Below are 19,009 nucleotides of genomic sequence, written 5' to 3'. Positions count from 1 at the left end.
ACCGCCGAAGTATCCAACTCGCTGAGAATGATGTTATAGATTGAACTGATCTGGGTAAGTTGATGTGACAGAATCCCATACCAGAAGAAGCTCAAGACGATACGAGACAGAGGCAGCGCTGGTCTTTCATGACTGTGCTGTATTTGGTTGTTCGTACCTCATGTTATACTATAGCATGATTGGCGGTTGTGCTGACTCCAAAGTGTTCTAGATACGTTATATTGGAATACCATGTACTGTGTATGTGCCGAGGTCAACAAATTGATACTGTGTTAATAGCTCATTTCTGACAATCAGTGCCAATGTTTTGCGTATGTCTCATATGCATTGTGTTTGATTCCTCTGACCGGCGGCACACAGCAAATCTACGATCGGTCTCCCTGTCAAATGCAGTGAGTATTCCGTAACAATTTCATTCTCATTCAATGAATACGCTCATATGTAGGGGTGAGTGAGATTCTAACCATTGAACTTAGCTCAACATGATGTCTCATTAGGTGTGAGTCGGAGCGTTTGATCCTAGTGCCAGGTAATTACTAATTGAGTGTTTCAGGCAATGTCATGAACTGCGTGCTAAATGGGACGAGTGTGGTCATAGTTGCTATGTTAGGCGGTGAGTTACCCAGCTGCAGTACCTCTGTGATATTGACTCGGCTGGATCCTGATACAAGTCATCATGATTGTTCGGTTATATGCTATGTATCAGAGACCTAGAGTGATGCTTATCTTTCTTGTTATTATCTTCCTGGCTGTCAACATTGCCTGCGGAGTAATCACGGCAATATCACTCAAGCATATGGTAGCGGGTAAGCCTTACTTGTGGACTTGAAGAACACGGCTCATTGGCGAATACCAGAGGAGCTGATACTCTCTGGCGCATATATGTGCAATTATGGATTTGAGGGGGATTCACAGCTTCTGATTTCAATGGTTTGGATGCTCAACACTGTATGGGAGGTTCTCGCACTGTGCCTTGCAGTCTGGATTGCTGTGAAGCAGTTCCGTTACCTGCGACGGCTCCGCCCATCGACAGGGTCGACCATCGGAAACTGTTTCAAAGTGCTGATAAAATCACACGTGCTTTATTTTGCAAGGTGAGCTTGTAACGTGAATATTATTATCTTTTTATGCTCAAGTTCCTCACGTGCTAGCTTTGTTTGTGTCTCTTGCCTCCAGCTTAGTGTTCTCTCTCCAGAGTTCGCTGTACGTCGACGTGTCATTGACATCTGCTTGTAGTCACTGCTCACCATTTCTGTAGAATTCACAGTCTATGGGAGCTCTGATACTCGACAGTGTTCTTCAAATTTTCTTCAGCGTGCAGATGTTTGTGCTGGGACCACGCCTCATCCTTAGCGTTCGAGAATATCACGCTGAGCTCGTGGCCGGCTCCGACGTAGAAAATAGCATGCCTTCAATCGTTTTCCAGGAGCGTGTACATGTACCAACTAGCAGTACTGTATAGGGAAATGCTTGCCGAGTGGTCAGGAGAAATTTGGCCGAGGATCCATTATGTTAGTTATTTATGTAGGTTGAAATCTGTCGTAGCATATTTAAGACGAGGTTTATGTAGACAAACCCCTTGATGCATCACTACTGGAACCCGGTGAACTGCCCGCTCACACTTGCGTCAAGTGGCAAGCTGGAATCATCCGGAGCGTCTAAAAACCAATCCAAATATTGATGCCAACACTGAAATACAACAAGAACCAGTACAAACCACCCAGATAGCTGATTCACGTCAGAGTCACACTGCAAAACATGCATCAGGGTCCTTGCAATGACCCGCCCAATGGAGTCCATTAAGCATGACCGTCAAAGTAAAGCGACGAACGAGATACGGACATGCATACTTGTTTGCATTGATCACTTGAATGAAGTGTCTGATAGAAGGTGAAAGATGGGGATGCATTCAAAGTTTTGAGGGAACATGAGAGGGTACCGTTAGAATGACCAATAAGGAATTCAACTTGTAGGTGCCAGTGACCAGTGATATATCGAACGAATCAACACAGGATGATCATGAGAAGAATCAAGTTCCGGGGAGCGGCTATGTATATGATAAACGATTCCAGGTATCGATGGAGGCGCAGGTGCATCGATGGCAGGAAGTTGTCTTTTATGGAAGGAAGGCTTGGATTCGAAGCGGGGGTGTTCGATTATGGACATTCCGCCTGACGGACAAAGTCCAACCGGTACCCCGCACTAAATGGAAGCATGGTGGATCAGAAGAATTGGATGATAGAATAGATGCCGGGGTAGGTAATTAAGACTTCAACTAGACAAATTGGAAGCTTTCGCGATGTCAAAGATACCAATCGTGGAATTCATGCGCTGGTTGATCAGATGAACATCAGCACAAGACGATATGGACGACGACATACGTAAATTTAGGACACGAACCGTGACGATGGCGGAACAATAAAGTATGTCGAGCAGGATCTGTCACATTTACATTTATCGGGAATCAGATCGCCGATTTTGCTGGAACTCCAATTGTTTTGCGGTCGCGCATTCATTTAATTTATCTAGATCGAGCGAATTCTCAGCGAATGCGACATGACAGAATTTGGCTTGGAATCTACAGGTTTGGTTCAAGGGCGTGCCTGGGCAGCGTTAGAGCGTCTCTGGATGGACTCCGTTGATGGCCCTTGTTCACGTGGTTTACCTTCGATGGCACTTTTAATTCGAGCCCTCCGGGCTGCAGAGAAGTAGTAACAGATTGTGCGTGAAGAGCGGGTGTAATGTGTAAAATTGGCCATCGGATATCCAGATCAGTTATCACTGAAATAGATCGACGGCAATCATCTGTGTCAAGCTTGTAAAACTCAACGATATCGAATGTGATCAGTTCAAAAAGGAAACTTACGGCTCGAGTATATGCCTCTATTACAAATGCGCGTGGCAAGGACATCGGGCGTGGTGAGTATGGAGTAGAGAAAAGAACCAGAGCTTCGAGTCAGAAAACACCAAGCGCACCCGCGAAAGTATCAGTAAGCTATCGACCACGAGATTCCGACATGCATGCATACATACATACATACATACATACAATACACCCGTTGATATCTATCAGAGTCGCCCTGGCCAGGGCGAAAGTACTAGTAAGTCTCACTTAAAATTGTAATCTGCTCGCTCAGGTCGTACGCGAGTACGTAGCGTGTCTGAGCCCAGACAACTGATAATCCGAGAATTCCGCATTTGAAATACCCTTGAGCATTGCAAGGAAGAGTGCTGTGTCTGGAGGATTTGTTATCGGCGCCACTCTCCGTCGATCTTCACACGCATGACGTCTAGTTTAGATTCTCGTCCTCAAGAGAGAATGACATGTACAGGTGTGAGTTCCGGAACGGCCTTGTAGCCTATTACTTACAGGGCACGGCCAGCACCTAGTACTTTGATACTAGTTAGCTGATTTGTCGACTCTCGGCAAACACCGAAGGTATGAATCTAAAGCTTCAAGCTTCAATATTTGTTGCAACTTCAAACCTGCCGCGAATAGATGCAAGTCCCGTATCTTTCGCACTATGTCGGTTCATTATGTCCATGTCGTGTGTATCTCATGAGCCTCCTGCCTCAAATCGGCCAATATTTTCTTTCTCTGGACTATCAGCATAACAGGCCGTAACCAGCAACGCTTTTGGTATCTTCACTGAACACAGCCGGTGACCAACCGGGCAAGCCTCAATGTGCTTGCAACCACAGTGAAATTGGACCTGCCAGGTCTCCCAGTCACCTACACCATCGCTAAATTCTATATCCTTACCCCAACTGTCTATTCGGTGTGTCAATCGAACTGTGATTCGTTGTTTACAAACCGTTTATTTGCAAAGTACAACGACCATTTCGTGCTTACTATCACTGACGGGGTTTTTCAAAATGGGTATTGGGTTTCAAAATTCGCTGATCATCATATCGTGAGCTGCGCACTGCACAAAAATATTCTGTGATTTTAGCCAGTGTTCTCTAGTGTCTATAGAACACAGCTGTGAAGATCCTATAGAAAACATCGAGCAGTTGTGTTCACAATAAATCATCCATTGAAATATGTCACACCACTGAATGTTGATGATTGTAATGCTACAATCTATATACTTTGTCAAACAGGACAAAAACTATGTGAAAACAATCTCTGTCCCTATACAAATGATACTTACCACTGCGATTTCTATATCGTGATTGAGTGAGGGCAGAACCATGTTATCAGTGAAGTTGTTGAAAGAGTGCATCCTGCACCGTGACTATAGTGCTGCATCAATTATAATCTCCGCTCCGAATCCATTGAACGTTCACTCGTTCAGATATCGAGATTCAAAATTTTGCCGAGTGTGCCGTTGCGGAGCTATAAAACTCCAGTGTGACATTGCTGTGACAAATTTTGAAACAGCATATTCAGTCCCTGCCAAACTGACATCGCACAACCGGATTCCTTCCGCCGCTCAAACTCATCGCAAAAAAATCAGATTTCACCTGGGTGTGATAGAGCACGATTTTTCCCACAGGTCTGTCTAGAAGCGAAAAAAAAAACCTCTTGACGAGTGTGCTACGTTTCAAACATTGAAAACCTTTGAAAAACCCCGCCAGTGATAGTATAATGACAACACATCCAACCATCAAAGTACTTTCTCTGAACATCCACCACATCTTCGCTTCATCATGTCTCATACGTGTATGTTCTACGACTCCTTCGACAAGTTATTTTACGATGCTCTCGACGCTCGTTTCCGTTTCTCCTCTACCACCGTCGAGGGCAATGCTAAATTCTTGGCTCATTGCTGTGATTGGGTGTGCCACACAGGTAAGTATATCAGAGATTTCGTGTGTTTAACATTTGATGACACTGACCTGCGCCAACGCAGGATGGACCTACACGTGAACGAAACTGAGACAGTGACCGCGACAGTTGAGCTTCCCGCTCTCGAACATCAAGATGTCAACGTCAAAGCCCATGGGAAACACCTGTCAATATTTTGGGGTTTTATACGCTCGGAGAACCATGATAAATGGTGCAGGAGCGTCCGTAAGGTAAATTCTCTAGGACACGCTGATTGCATCGTCCATGTTGAGAATGCTCACGCGAAGATGGAGAATGGAATGCTTACTCCATTGCGTGAAGATGTGATGCTATCTGCATGTTTCGACATATGACTACTTCGGATTTGTATCGTTGGTACCCACCCTGTGAAGGTGGAATAAGGATTCTGAAGCAACGGTGCGTCTGTACATTAGTGAACACTCCTCCTGATCTTTTTTGACACGAAGTACTTCAATTATGATGTGCAACTAGGCCCGTAGAAGCGGAGGCTACGTGACTTATCTGGGCTGGCGCCCGCAAGAACTCCTATTAGCTGGCCAGCTTGAATTGTGACCTCTTGGCTTTGCACCAGACTGGCTGGAAAGGTTCGAAGAGCGCAGCTCAGGTACTACGAGAAGAAATGACACTCGATCTTGAACTGCCTGCACAGATTTCGGGTCCTCAATCCCCATATTGAGTTAGCGACTTTCGTAACCTGCCCATGAAATTGCTGAGCATGAAGGTCCTATAAACACGCTTGTTGCGATCACATCACGCTTAGACCTGTGTTAAATCAATGGTTACATGATTTTCAGCTACTTTCACATCGACAGACCAGATTTCATTTTTTATCTTACCTCTTCTATATACTTATAGAGCTGGACAACAACAGGGTCCCGCTCATTACGATACTTTGGTCAGATGAAATACCCTCGAATGGCGGGGCGCTCTGTTCCTGGTGCTCAAGTTGTCCTGTGCGTAATACTCATTTACAAATCAAAATCTACTTTGATTCAGTCGAGGTCTTCCTCTTTTTGCTTGATTTTGCACCGCAATACTCCACCCAATCAATTACTCAAGGGTCTTGAGCTTGGGGCAAGGAGAAATATCTATTGCCATGCCGATTTCGGCGATACAGGCGCTGCAGCGCTGAACGGTAGTATATCTAGCACGAACGCTATCATTGTATACCCCCGACATCTGCCCCGCTCGCTCACACCCATCTCTCAAATATGACCGTAGTCTCGAATGACCCCAGTTGGTGGCCGATAATCAGTTCGAATATTTTTTTCACCTATTGCGCAGGTTCGTCGTTGCAATTCGTGATGTCTTGATCAAACATTGACTTGCAGTTTCGCAGTTGCCGCCGGCGTTGTGGTGGTATACGATTGGGGTGAGCAGGACAGTTGTTGGAAAGCCGCCCATATTCCTATAATATCTCTAGTATTAACACTCGGACAAGAGGTAGGTCAGTGCTCAATTGCCAGAGCAGCCAACTCGCTAAGAATAGTGTTATAGATAGAATTGATCTGGGTGAGCCACAAAGTCTCATATCATAAGAGAATGCAATGGATTTGTGACAGAGGCAACACTGGTCTCTCATGGCTATGCTATATCTGGTTGTTCGTACTACCTCATGTTATGCTATAGCGTGGTCGGCAGTTGTGCTAACTCCAAAATGTTCTAGATACGCTATATTGGACTACTTTATTCTGTGTATGTTCCGGAGGCCGACAGATCGGTGTTGTACTAATAGCCCATCTCTCATGATCAGTATCAGCGCTCTGCGTATGTCTCATATGCGCTGTGTTCGATTCTTCTGACTGGCGGCACACAGCAAATATGCCATTAGTCTCGCTGACAGATGCGGTGAGTATTCCGCAGCCCTCTCGTTCCCATAAATATGCTCATTTGTAGGCGTGAGTGAGATTCTGACCATTGAACTTGGCTCAACATAATGTCTCAATAGGTGTGAGTCAGTATTTGATCCTAGTACGAAGTGATCACTAACTGGGTGTTTCAGGCAATATTGTGGGCTACATGGTAAATTGGACAAATGTGGTCGTGGCTGCCATCTTGGGAGGTGAGCTACCCAACTGCAATACCTCAGTGATACTGATTCGACTGAAACATGATACAAGTCATCATGATTGCTCGGTTGCATGCTATGTATCAGAGATCTAGGATGATGCTTATTTTCCTTGTTATTATCTTCCTGGCCGTTAACATCACCTGTGTAATAATCGTGGCAATAGCACTCAAGCACACCACAGCGGGTAAGCTTTACTTGTCAACTTGAAGAACACACCTCATTGGACAAACACCAGAGGAGCTGATATTGTCTGGTACATATGTATGCGATTATGGATTTGAGGCGGATATTCAGCTTCTGTCCTCAATAGTTTGGATGCTCAACACTATTTGGGAGGTCCTCGCACTGTGTCTTTCAGTCTGGATTGCTGTGAAACAGTTCCGTGACCTGCGACAACTTGGCTCATCGACGGGATTGTCCATTGGGGACTGTTTCAGAGTGCTGATGGAGTCTCACACGCTTTATTTTGCATGGTGAGCTTGTCATGTAAACGAAGTTATCTCAATTCACTCAAGTCCCGCACGTGCTAGCTTTCTTTGGGTCCCTTGCTTCGAGTTTGCTGTTTGCTCTCCGAGGCTCGTGGTGCGCCGGCCTGTCGTTGACATCTGCTTATAACCAATGCTCGTGATTTCTGCAGAATTCAAATTCTACGGGACTCTATGGTGCTCTTCAAATTTTCTTGGTCGTGCAGATGTTTGTGCTGGGACCACGCCTCATCCTTAGCATTCGAGAATATCACGCTAAGCTCGTGGCCAACTCTGATGCAGAAACTAGTATGACTTCGATTGTCTTCCTGGAGCGTGTAGATGTACCAACTAGCAGTACTGTGTAGGAAAATGCTTGCTGAATGTTCTGCAGGGAGGAGAAATTTGGTTGAGAATCCGTTGTGGTATTTATTTAACAAATGGTGTTTCGAAGCATATTTAAAAGGTTTAAGCAAACCTATTTCTTGTTGTATGGCTACTGGAAACACCCACACTTGCATCAAGTGGCGAGCTGAGAAAATATTCGGAACGTCTAGCAACGAACCCGGTCCTTAATGCCGATACTAAAATACAACGAGAATCAGCATGAGTCCCCAGACAGCCGATCTTATGTCAGAGCCGCACTGCGGTAGCGTTTACCAATGCGACTGCAAAACACGGTCCTCGCAATGGTCCGCTTAATGCAGCCAATCCTGCTAAGCACAACCTTCAGAGTAAAGCACCGAACAAGATACAGACATGCATTCACCCGTTAGCATCGATCACAGTCGTTCCTATGGCAAGCAGATGATCGCATGAAAGCCTTTGCATCACTTCAGGTAATAATCTGCTGTCTCTGAGCACAGACGGTTGATAGACCAGAAATTACACCCACCCACGGAGTACTTGATCATCTGACTGAACACAAAGAAGGAAGACAAGGTGACCGTTATTCACAGGAGTTTAAATGGTTGATAGTACATCGCACCTGATCTAACGTTCATTCGTGAGTGTCATGTGTTTGAGCACAAGAAGGGTAGATAGAGAAGTATGTGGTCTCCGAGTCCGATGGAAGGGCAGGTACGAGATAAGGTGAGGGAGGATTGAGAAATTGAGAGAAAGTAAGTACTTATGGGGTGTCAAGCCCGTGAAGGCAGTAACCGCACCACGCTCGAGGACATGGTCGTACGGCGGCCAGATATAAGCGTATGAGCAGCACTCCCACATGTATGATTGGTACCCGCAGATCAGCATGACTGCATACGGGTACATAGTATGCACATATTAGTACAGGATAGCATAGACGACGACACAGGGACACGAACGATAGCCGAACAATAAACTATGTCGACTGTAGTACTAAGCACTCGGAAATTACCGGTTCTGGACTGTACTGCAGGCTGCCGGCACCGGTTTCTAACTTTCGTGTCCTCGATTCTCATCTTAAATTCGCGAGACTATGTGAAGTTCGAAGGCGGATCATTGGATGGATGACTGCAAGCTGTAAGCTGGCTGCCGCAAATACTTACTATGCGATATTTTCTGACTCTGGGCCGGCATGGATTGAAATTTTTGCTGGTTAATGCTAAAAACATCGCGCGCTATAGTGAAATATTTGCTCCTTAGACTTGAGCTATATGTGTACGGGTGGACACATCAAACTCCGTGCGACTTTTTTAGTCTGTCCGTGAGTTCTTTGACCATCTGACGGATCTCACTCTTACAGGACAGAACTTTACTGAAACATAATGACCATTGACATGAGCTTGAACAATCAAAAATCAGGCTTCCGGCATGTTGCAGGATTCTTGTCTCCCATGTGCGATTTCTCTTCCGACCTTTGCATGGTTTCGTATAACGGCATTTAACTGATATAAATCATGATTCAGGGTTTATCTGGCAGTGCGGTGCATCACCATCGCATCAAGTGCACGATCATGATGCATTGGATATACTGCGCTTTGTATTGGAACCGCTCTATGCTAACCATATCTTTCTTCCTTTTGATGTACTAGCCCAATGATCCAAGCGTAACAGGCAACGAATAAAGTGAGTTATATTTACTCCGCTTTGACCCACTCCGTGTCACGGCCTTCTGTCTGACTTCTCTAGTGTTATGCCGCAGAATGGCACTTGCTCCATAAGAGGAATCGGGGGGCGCCTCGGGCCCGGCTCGTAATACCGAAGAGACCGTACATGCTTGTGTCAATCACATCGCACTTAGACCTATGTTGGATCGACGACTACACGAGTTCATAAGGAACGCCTCGATTTTTGCAAGCTTGCAACAAGAACATCCAGAAAATGGTGTCGCAAATAAGTTGCAGACGTCACCAACGACTGGTACTTTCCTGATGTCCAAGGAGCCGCGTGCTTGATACCGTATGGTTTACAAATCAAAATCTACTTTGATTCGATCAAGGACTTCCACTTTTTGCTTAGCTTCGCACCACAATACTTCACTCAATCAAGGGTCTTCAGGCAGGATCAAATATTCATCTTCGTCATGCCGATTTTGGTGATAGAAGCGCTGAATGGTGGTATATCAAGGACGAACGCTATTATTATACATCCCCAACATCTCTCACCTGTCCCTCAAATATGAGCGTGGTCTCAAATGATCCAAGTTGGTGGCCGGAAATCAATTCGAATATTTTTTTCACATATTGGTTGAGTTCGTCGTCCGTTTGGTAATGTCTTGATCTAACATTGACACGCGGTTTCGCAGTTGCCGCCGGCGTCGTGGTGGTATACGACTGGTGTGAGCAGGTCATTGTTCTGAAATTGCTGACATTCTTATGATATCTCTAGTACTGACACTCGGACAAGAGGTAGGTCGATGTTATTACCGAAGCAGCCAACTCGCTGAGAATGATGTTGCAGATTGAACTGATCTGGGTAAGTTAAGATGACAGAGTCCCATACCAGAAGAAACTCAGGAGAATACAATTCGTTCGAGACAGAGGCAACGCTGGTCTTTCGTGACTGTGCTGTATTTGGTTGTTCGTACCTCATGTTTATACACTAGCGTGATTGGCGGTTGTGCTGATTCCAAATGTTCAAGATACGTTATATTGGAATACCATGTACTTTGTATGTGCCGAGGTCAACAAATTGGTACTGCGTTAATAGCTCACCTCTGACAATTAGTGCCAATGTTTTGCGTATGTCTCATATGCATTGTGTTTGATTCCTCTGACCGGCGGCACACAGCAAATCTACGATCGGTCTCCCTGTCAGATGCAGTGAGTATTCCGTAACAATCTCATTCTTATCCAATGAATACGCCCCTATGTAGGAGTGAGTGAGATTCTAACTATTGAACTTAGCTCAACATGATGTCTCATTAGGTGTGAGTCGGAGTGTTTGATCTTAGTACAAGATGATCACTAATTGAGTGTTTCAGGCAATGTTATGAACTACGTGCTGAATGGGGCGAGTGTGGTCATGACTACCACGTTGGGCGGTGAGTTACCCAGTTGCGATACCTCTATGATATTGACTCGGCTGGATCCCGATCCAAGTCATCATGATTGCTCGGTTACATGGCATGTATCAGAGATCTAGAATGATGTTTATCTTTCTTGTTATTGTCTTCCTGGCTGTTAACATCACCTGCGGAGTAATCGTGGCAATAGCATTCAAGCACACCACAGCGGGTAAGCTTTACTTGTTGACTTGAAGAACACAGTTCATTTGGCGAATACCAGAGGTGTTAATACTCTCTGGCGCATATATGTGCAATTATGGATTTGAGGGAAATGTCCAGCTTCTGATTTCAATGGTTTGGATGCTCAACACTGTTTGGGAGGTCCTCGCACTGTGTCTTGCAGTCTGGATTGCTGTGAAACACCTCCGTGATCTGCGACGATTCGGCCCATCGACAGGATCGACCATCGGGGATTGTTTCAGAGTGCTGATACAATCTCACGTACTTTATTTTGCAAGGTGAGCTTGTAACGTGATATTGTTATCTTTTTATGCTAAAGTTCCGCACGCGCTAGCTTTGTTTGTGTCTCTTGCCTCCAGCTTAGTGTTCTCTCTCCAGAGTTCGCTGTGCGTTGACCTGTCGCTGACATCTGCTTGTAACCACTGCTCACCATTTCTGTAGAATTCACAGTCTATGGGAGCTCTGATACTCGACAGTGTTCTTCAAATTTTCTTCAGCGTGCAGATGTTTGTGCTGGGACCACGCCTCATCTTTAGCGTACGAGAGTTTCACGCTAAACTCGTAGCCGACTTCGATGCAGAAACTAGCATGGCTTCGATTGTCTTCCAGGAGCGTGTACATGTACCAACTAGCAGTACTGTGTAGGAAAATGCTTACTGAATGACCACGAGAAATTTGGTCGAGGATCCGTGGTGGTATTATGAAAGGTCTAAGCAAACCTATCTCTTGTTTCATCACTGATGGAACGAAGAAGCTGCTCACCCACGCTTGCAAACTGAGATTATCCGGAACATCTGGAAACCAACCCAGTCCTTCATGCCAGTACTAAAATACAACGAGTATCAGTACAAATCGCCCAGGCAGCTGATTCTACATCAGAGTCGCACTGCGGTAGCGTTTACCAAGTGACTGTCTGCAGAATACGCGTTAGATTTGCATTAGGGTCCTCGCAATGACCTGCTCAATGGAGTCCATCCTGCTAAACGCGACCGTCAGAATAAAGCGCTAAACGAGATACAGACACGCATATCCGTTATGGATCACTTTAATGAATTGTCTGATAGAAGGTCACGGTGGAAGATGCATTTTGCAGGAACATGAAAGAGTACTTATCACGACACCTCCCACGTGGGCCGTTGGAACGACCAATAAGGAATTCAACATGTGGGTGCCGGTGACCAGTGCTATATCGAACGAATCAACGCAGGATGATCATGAGGAGAATGAAGTTCCGGGGAGCGGCTATGTATATGATAAATGTAAATGATTACAGGTATCGATGGAGACGCGAGCTGTGTATCGATGGCGGGAAGTTGTCTTTTATGGAAGGAAGGCTTAGATTCGAAGCGGGGGTGTTCGATTATGGGCATTCCGCATGACGGACAAAGTCCAACCGGTACCCCGCACTAAATGGAAGCATGGTGGATCAGAAGAATTGGATGATGGAATAGATGCCGGGCTGGATAAGGCTTCGGTTAGACAAATTGGAAGCTTTCGTGATGTCAAAGATACCAATCGTGGAATGTGTTGGTGGATCAGATGAACATCAGTACAAGCTTACGATATAGACGACTCGCGACATACTTAAATTTAACATACGAACGATGGAGGAACTATGTCGAGAGGATCTGTCACGTTTACATTTATCGGGAATCAGATCGCCGATTCTGCTGGAACTCCAAGTATTGCAGTCAAGCATTCATTTGATTTATCTAGATCGAGCGAATTCTCAGCGAATGCGACATGTCAGAATTTGGCTTGGAATCTACAAGTTTGGTTCAAGGGCGTGCCTGGGAGGCGTTAGAGCGTCTCTGGATGGACTCTCCGTTGATGGCCCTTGTCCACGTGGTTTACCTTCGACGGCACTTTTGATTCGAGCCCTTTCTGCTAAATGAATGTATATAGGATCGCGGATATGAGCGGAACGGGGTTCTTCGGCATTCGGTCGGTTTGACACAATTGACTTGGAGACAAACTTGCCCATATCTTGCACGTTCGTTGAGGTTTTCCGTTGACTAGCGACTCTTTAAGGTATCGTGAGTATTGCAATATACTTCATGTGCACTGATGATTGAGTAGACATATATACGAACTTATTGAGAGAGAGATGTTGATCGACAGCCAGAGCGACCACGACAATCTGAATTTTGTAGAAATATACGTTGATCGTAGTCGCTCTGGATTACTATGTAGTGGCGTCCCACCCAGCAACTCCCCAACACACCGCCCAAACCGTGCATCGATTTAGGATCCCTATGATCTATCAAGCCCAGACAGCTGATAAAGGGAAGTCAAAGTATCCTATTGACCTCTGTTTATCATCTGTCTGAGCACAAAGCAGACGAAGAAGTGACCCTTATTCGTGGAAGCCCTGGTGGCTGATAGGGTGTGAGATCACCGACGACGATAATATCACCAACGCATCATCCATCTGGGCTGCGGAGAAGTAGTAATGAATTGTGCGTGAAGAGTGGATGTAATGTGTAAGATTGGCCATCGGATATCCAGATCAGTTTAAAAAGGAAACTTACGGCTCGAGTATATGCCTTCGTCACGAATGCGCGTGATAAAGTCATCGGGCGTGGACCTGGTAAGTGGGGAGTAGAGAAGAGAATCAGAGCTTTGAGTCAGAAAGCACCAAGTGTGCCTGCGAAAGTATGAGTAAGCTATCGACCGCGAGATTCTGACATGCATGCATACACCAGTCAGAGTAGATCTGAATCAGGGCCCTTACGACGATCTGTTTCCATCCTGCAAAGTAGCATGACTGTCAGAGTAAAGCACCGAACGAGATACATACATACAACACACCCGTCGATATTGATCAGAGTCGCCCTAGAGCGAGCAGATGACAATTTAAAGTAAACCCTGCTTAAAATTGTCACTGCTCGCCTAGGTTGTACGCGAGTAACGTGTCTGAGCCCAGACAACTGATTTCCATATTTAGAATGCCCCGAATTATCAGCCGTTTGAACATAAACACCAAAGGAAAGTGTGCACGGTCCATGGAAGCTCGGGTGACTGGTGACGCAATGGCTCTGTCGCATATAATGTATTATATGAAGTCTTACTAGCAGCATATCTATCAGCGTAAATCGTCGAACGAGATTATGACATACGGACACCTACAAAATTGAGAGTGGCCCTGGAGTAGCGTATCGAAGGTCAGACAGCTGCTAAAGGAGATATCGCAAGAACGAACGAAAGCATCTTATCATCTGTCTAAGCACAGAGTGATCGTTATCCATAAAAGCCCAGATGGCCGATGACACCATGACAATGAAGAAACAATCACAGCATGGCACTATCGTTCATCCGAACAAACCAACAGAGAGCGCATGGACTAGAAAGGGAAAGGCAAAATAGCGCGTCTGTGCTCGGATAGCTGATAGAGCAAGTATCGAAAACACATCCTCATTTTCACCTGTTCGAGCACAAGGAAAGATGGGGAAAGGGGAACCATCTGAGCCAGAGAGCGTGAATGGCGTGCATGAGATCGAATAGTTCTGTCTGAGCATAAAGCAAAGTGACGGTGGTTCGTCAAAGGGTAGATGGGTGATGACACACCATTCCAGCTCTCCCACTGCCATGCTGTCTCATCATCCAGTGCGAGTGGTGGTGATTGTTCGCAAGACACAAGCAAGGTAACGTCTGCGATTTGAACTTGAAAAGATGGTTGTAAAAACGAGTAGTGAGCTCAGATGGCTGATAAAGCAATGAAGCGCTCAAACTCTATATAACCATCTATCTGGGGCGTGTGAACGATGAATGCAAAGAGTAGAGAGGAGCGGGGTGTAAGGGACCGAAGGAGTAGATCAAGCTACCAGATCGGAAATATCGTAAAGTAGAAGAATTAAATTGAGTTTCCAGTGACATCTTGATAGCGGCGATATAAGGGAGATGCGACCGATTCCCGAGCGTACGACGGGCGGGAATCTTTATCGGGAATTGGATCGCCGATTCTGTCTAGTAAGAAAAAGCAAGATATTTTTTGTTGAATTGAATTTAAATTTATCTAGATGGAACGTGTTTTTGGTGAGGCTAGATCCGAGATAGTCCACGTGTTTTGTATTGATTCTCCGCTTTTGTAAGTAAAAACGCAGGGAGAACGCCCTTCACCCCCAGCCGCCTCCTCGTCTTCTCGTTCAAAGCTTCAATTGTCAAGGACGTTTTTACCACTAGAGTGTAGGCTGGCAACGGTTTTATTTTTCAGATTTTAAAGGTCAAAATATTAGATCGGACATCTGGTTTCAGATCTCACCGCCGAGCATCGGGAGATCCATGGCCTCACCAGCTCGTCGTGCAAGACCTCAAGTCACCGCAGAAGTTCAAGTCAGACTACCACCAATAAAATCATTACAACTAGCACACACAACAACAGAACAAGACACTGTATACCCAACCCCACTAAGCGCTGCATGGCCTCCAAATCAACAATTCGCAAGAACAACTCCCCTAGTACCAACAACACTAGATCCAACAGCCTATCCAACTCCAATCTCTGCACGTCCACACAGAAACTCATATCCACAACAATTCCAAAACTCTTCATTTCACTACGTACCACCAACAACCGCAGAAAGTACAACAAGCACTTCAAGTTCAACAAGAAATTTCTTAGACGACAAGACTCTTCCATTCGCTCATGACAGAACTACCACCACCTACCCCCGCTATCAACATCCACCACGTGACCCACAACAACCAGACGATCGAAGCGTGTACACTCCCGCAGAAGCACGCGCAGCCTACCAGCCCAGCCCTAGCCCTTACACACAAGACACACGTCCTTATCCACAGGACCCGCGTTACACCCAAGACCACCCACGTCCACCCTACACCAGCACTCCTGACCCTAGGTACGACGCACGTGCAACCTACCCAGCTCAAGATGCGAGGACTTACCAAGACCCGCGGTATCCGGATCCGCAGAGGGCGTATCCGGCTGATCAACGAAGCTACCAGACCAGCCCTGAGATCGAGAGGGCCTACCAGGATGCCCGTTATCCGCCTCAGGACGCCCGCGCAGCCTATGACGCGCGCTATTCCGATGCCCGTGCCTATCCTCAGGAATCGAGGCCCTATGTGCCTCCGCCGCAGCCAGCTCCACCACAGCCCCAAACGCAAGACACGCGATACACCCCCACACAAGAACCCCGAAACACATACCCTCCGCCCGCCCCTCCCTACCCGCCAGCCCAGGATACGAGACCATATGCACCGCCTGTAGAGCGTACTTATTCCCAGTCCCATACGGAGGTCCGGGGGTATCCGGTAGAGAGGCAGCAGCAGCAGTTGGGTTATTCGCATGATGCGCAACAGGGAAGGGCGTCATCTGTGCTAGAACCGCAGCCACAATCACAATTACCTCACTCCCAACCTCCACGCGAACAACGCGGCTCAACTTCCAATGATCGTAATTTAGGCGTAGTTGAGCCTCGCGCCGTAGAAGTCAGGCCTACTTTGTTGCAGAGGCAGTCGGTTGGTGATGCGAGACCTCTGGCGGTGGAGACAAGGGGGGTGGGTGTAGGGTTGGAGACGCAAGTGAGAATGGAGACACAGCCGAGGGCGGTGGGCGTGGAGACGCAGAGACAACCAGCATTCGAGTCACAGAGGGCACCTACATTCGAATCGCAAAGGCCACCCGCGTTTGAGTCACAGAGACCACCTGCGTTCGAGTCGCAGAGGCCACCAGCGTTCGAGTCACAGGTTAGAGGTGCGGGGGCGGAGACACAGACACAGACGCAAGGAAGGCAGGCAGTGTTTGAGCCTCAGCCGAGGCAGGCGAATTTGGAGACGCAGGGGAGACCACCAGTATTCGATACCCAGACGAGATCTACGGCGTTCGAGTCACAAGCAAGACCGACGTTCGAGCCTCAGAGACAGACGATGCTTGAGCCTCAGCCAAGATCCACAGTTCTCGAGTCGCAAACAAGACCTGCACCATTCGAAGCTCAGTCAAGAACTGCGGTGCTCGAATCACAGGCAAGACCACCTATGATGTTGGAAGGTCCAGCAAGATCTACGGGGTTCATTTCGCAGTTACAGTCTCAGTCACAAGCCCAGTCCCAGGAATCTCAACGGGTAGCAGGAGATGAGAGAATGGGCAAGGAAGATGTCATTCGGGAGGTGAGTCTTTTTCCCCTCTACTCTTCTGTCTTGTGTTTGATGATGGTGGATGAGTGTGGACGTGATGCTGATATTGGTTCTTTAGATCGTTCAGCATTGTACTGCGCTTTATAAATTTGCAGATCATTATTGTGAGTTCCTGTCTTGTCTCTCCCCTTTAACTCTCTTCCACGTCAATCCCCACTCTCAACACTAACCTCCCTCCCACAGCTGCCCTCCAATCCTCCAACCCACACATCCAACCACCCCCAGAACAACTCGCAGAAATGACAGCCCGCGCAGGAGAAGTCGTCCGTCTCCTTGAAGCACTCCGAAGCGACACCCCCATCTTTCCATCCTCCCTCCTCTCCGCATCGGCATTCGCTTCCACATCTGGACCCCACGCACTCGTCTCAGTCCACCCCCATTCCCTAGAAGCAACCGTCAAAGGACACATGACCTCAAGCTCTAGTCTAGGAATGGGCATAATGGACGTAGACGCGCCCGATCGGGCACCAAAGCGGCCTTGGGAGGATGTAGAAGGTATGCTACCTCCCGGATCTGGGCCTGGTATTGCCCCGTCTTCATCGGCAGGGCATGTTCATGTTCCTCTTGTATCTACACCGGGGTTAGGACCGGCGCAGATCCCTGGAGCGGCCCTGACACAAGATCAAGACCGATCGATGGCCGAAGCGGATATGGAGCTTATAAGAACCAAGAGAGCGCTTACGACTATGGCGGCCGCTGCTGCGTTGGGTGGGAACGGGTCTGGAGGGGGTGGAGGGAAGAATAAGTATCGGAAGCGGAGTGTGAGTCGTCTATGTTTTACTTGGATGTTGTTCGGTGTTTGACCGTGGTGGATAGCGCGCGACACCTCCTGGAAAATGTCATTCTTGCAATATTCGAGAGACGCCAGAGTGGAGACGGGGACCGGACGGTGCGAGGACGTTGTGTAATGCGTGTGGGCTGCGTATGTGATTTTTGTTTCTTTTGTGGGATTAGTTGTTGATGGCTCAATTCCCCATCCGCGCGCTCAGACTACGCGAAACTCGTGCGAAAGCGCGAGAAAGCCCTCGCAAATGGAGAATCGCCCTCGATCCAGCGCATCGACATGGAGATGTTACGTGCGAGTGCCAGAGCTGCTGATGCTGACAAGGGGGCACGTGCTGCATTAGGAGGGGCCGGATCTGCCGGTGGAACTGTCATGAATTCAGTTGGCGGAAACGGACACGGGAGTGGCAGCGGCAGCGGAAGTGGTAGTGGTAACGGCGGAGGAGATGACAAGATGAACCTAGGCATCCACCAGGGCTCGTTCCAGATCAACACAGACCCTGGAGATGCGATGCAGGATCAAGATCACAATCTAAATTCTCAATCGAGCGCAGGTGGGAGCGGGAGTGGGAGCGGGACGTATGCCCGTCCTCCGCGCCCTGCGAACTCGAAGCGTTCGTCGTCGACTAGGGTGATACAGTCCCCTGGGATTGGTGTTGGCATGGGCGGTCAACATCCATCTGCGGGCGTTCCGCATCACCCGTCTGGGCAGACGGCGTCCATGTCTCATCATACGACACCTTCTGGATCTCATTTGTCAACGCCGTCTCACCACCAGACACCATCTGCGCAACACCATCAGACGCCGTCTGCGCATCATCAGACGCCATCTGCGCATCATCAAACACCATCTGTGCAACATCACCAAACGCCATCCATTCCCCACCACACGACCCCTTCTATGACTCATCAAACTGCTAATTCGTCATCGGGGTCTACGTCACGTCACCCACCTGCTGCGTCTCATACGCCTGTAGCACAGCCTGCTTCTCAGGGCCATCATCAGCCGACAACGCAGGGACATCATCAATCTACTGCACAAGGGCATCATC

The 19,009-nt window shown here is 47.4% G+C and overlaps 3 protein-coding genes across 3 annotated transcripts; 2 read left to right on the top strand and 1 right to left on the bottom strand.

Annotated features, from left to right (window-relative positions):
• Positions 1-2,309: 2,309 nt before the first annotated feature.
• On the bottom strand, positions 2,310-2,949 carry BJ212DRAFT_967964 (uncharacterized protein). The gene is made up of 4 exons (XM_041344473.1): positions 2,867-2,949; positions 2,583-2,815; positions 2,401-2,525; positions 2,310-2,331 (listed from the first exon to the last, which is right to left on the bottom strand). Exons 1-3 carry the CDS (start codon positions 2,909-2,911, stop codon positions 2,522-2,524), a joined length of 282 nt encoding a protein of 93 aa, XP_041195970.1. The 5' UTR covers positions 2,912-2,949; the 3' UTR covers positions 2,310-2,331; positions 2,401-2,521.
• A 12,177-nt stretch (positions 2,950-15,126) lies between these two features.
• On the top strand, positions 15,127-17,601 carry BJ212DRAFT_967773 (uncharacterized protein). The gene is made up of 3 exons (XM_041344471.1): positions 15,127-15,203; positions 15,254-17,147; positions 17,233-17,601. Exons 2-3 carry the CDS (start codon positions 15,300-15,302, stop codon positions 17,341-17,343), a joined length of 1,959 nt encoding a protein of 652 aa, XP_041195969.1. The 5' UTR covers positions 15,127-15,203; positions 15,254-15,299; the 3' UTR covers positions 17,344-17,601.
• A 70-nt stretch (positions 17,602-17,671) lies between these two features.
• BJ212DRAFT_1265572 (uncharacterized protein) lies at positions 17,672-18,273 on the top strand (the record flags this gene model as incomplete). The annotated part of the gene is made up of 3 exons (XM_041330497.1): positions 17,672-17,935; positions 17,991-18,096; positions 18,164-18,273. Coding segments are annotated over 3 exons (480 nt in total), but the record flags the coding sequence as incomplete, so codon positions are not given.
• Between the last annotated feature and the right edge of the window lie 736 nt (positions 18,274-19,009).

Source organism: Suillus subaureus, assembly GCF_016647635.1.
Source record: "Suillus subaureus strain MN1 chromosome Unknown BJ212scaffold_7, whole genome shotgun sequence".
Taxonomy (NCBI): Eukaryota; Fungi; Basidiomycota; class Agaricomycetes; order Boletales; family Suillaceae; genus Suillus; species Suillus subaureus.
This window is presented reverse-complemented; position numbering and strand designations above follow the sequence as displayed.

Coding starts and splice junctions, on each gene's coding strand:
- BJ212DRAFT_967964 (XM_041344473.1), bottom strand. CDS start 2,911: ATGTCCTTGCCACGCGCATTTGTAATAGAGGCATATACTCGAGCC. Junction 2,816..2,866: donor TAGAGGCATATACTCGAGCC/GTAAGTTTCCTT, acceptor GAGTTTTACAAG/CTTGACACAGATGATTGCCG.
- BJ212DRAFT_967773 (XM_041344471.1), top strand. CDS start 15,300: ATGGCCTCACCAGCTCGTCGTGCAAGACCTCAAGTCACCGCAGAAGTT. Junction 17,148..17,232: donor AGGAAGATGTCATTCGGGAG/GTGAGTCTTTTT, acceptor TTGGTTCTTTAG/ATCGTTCAGCATTGTACTGC.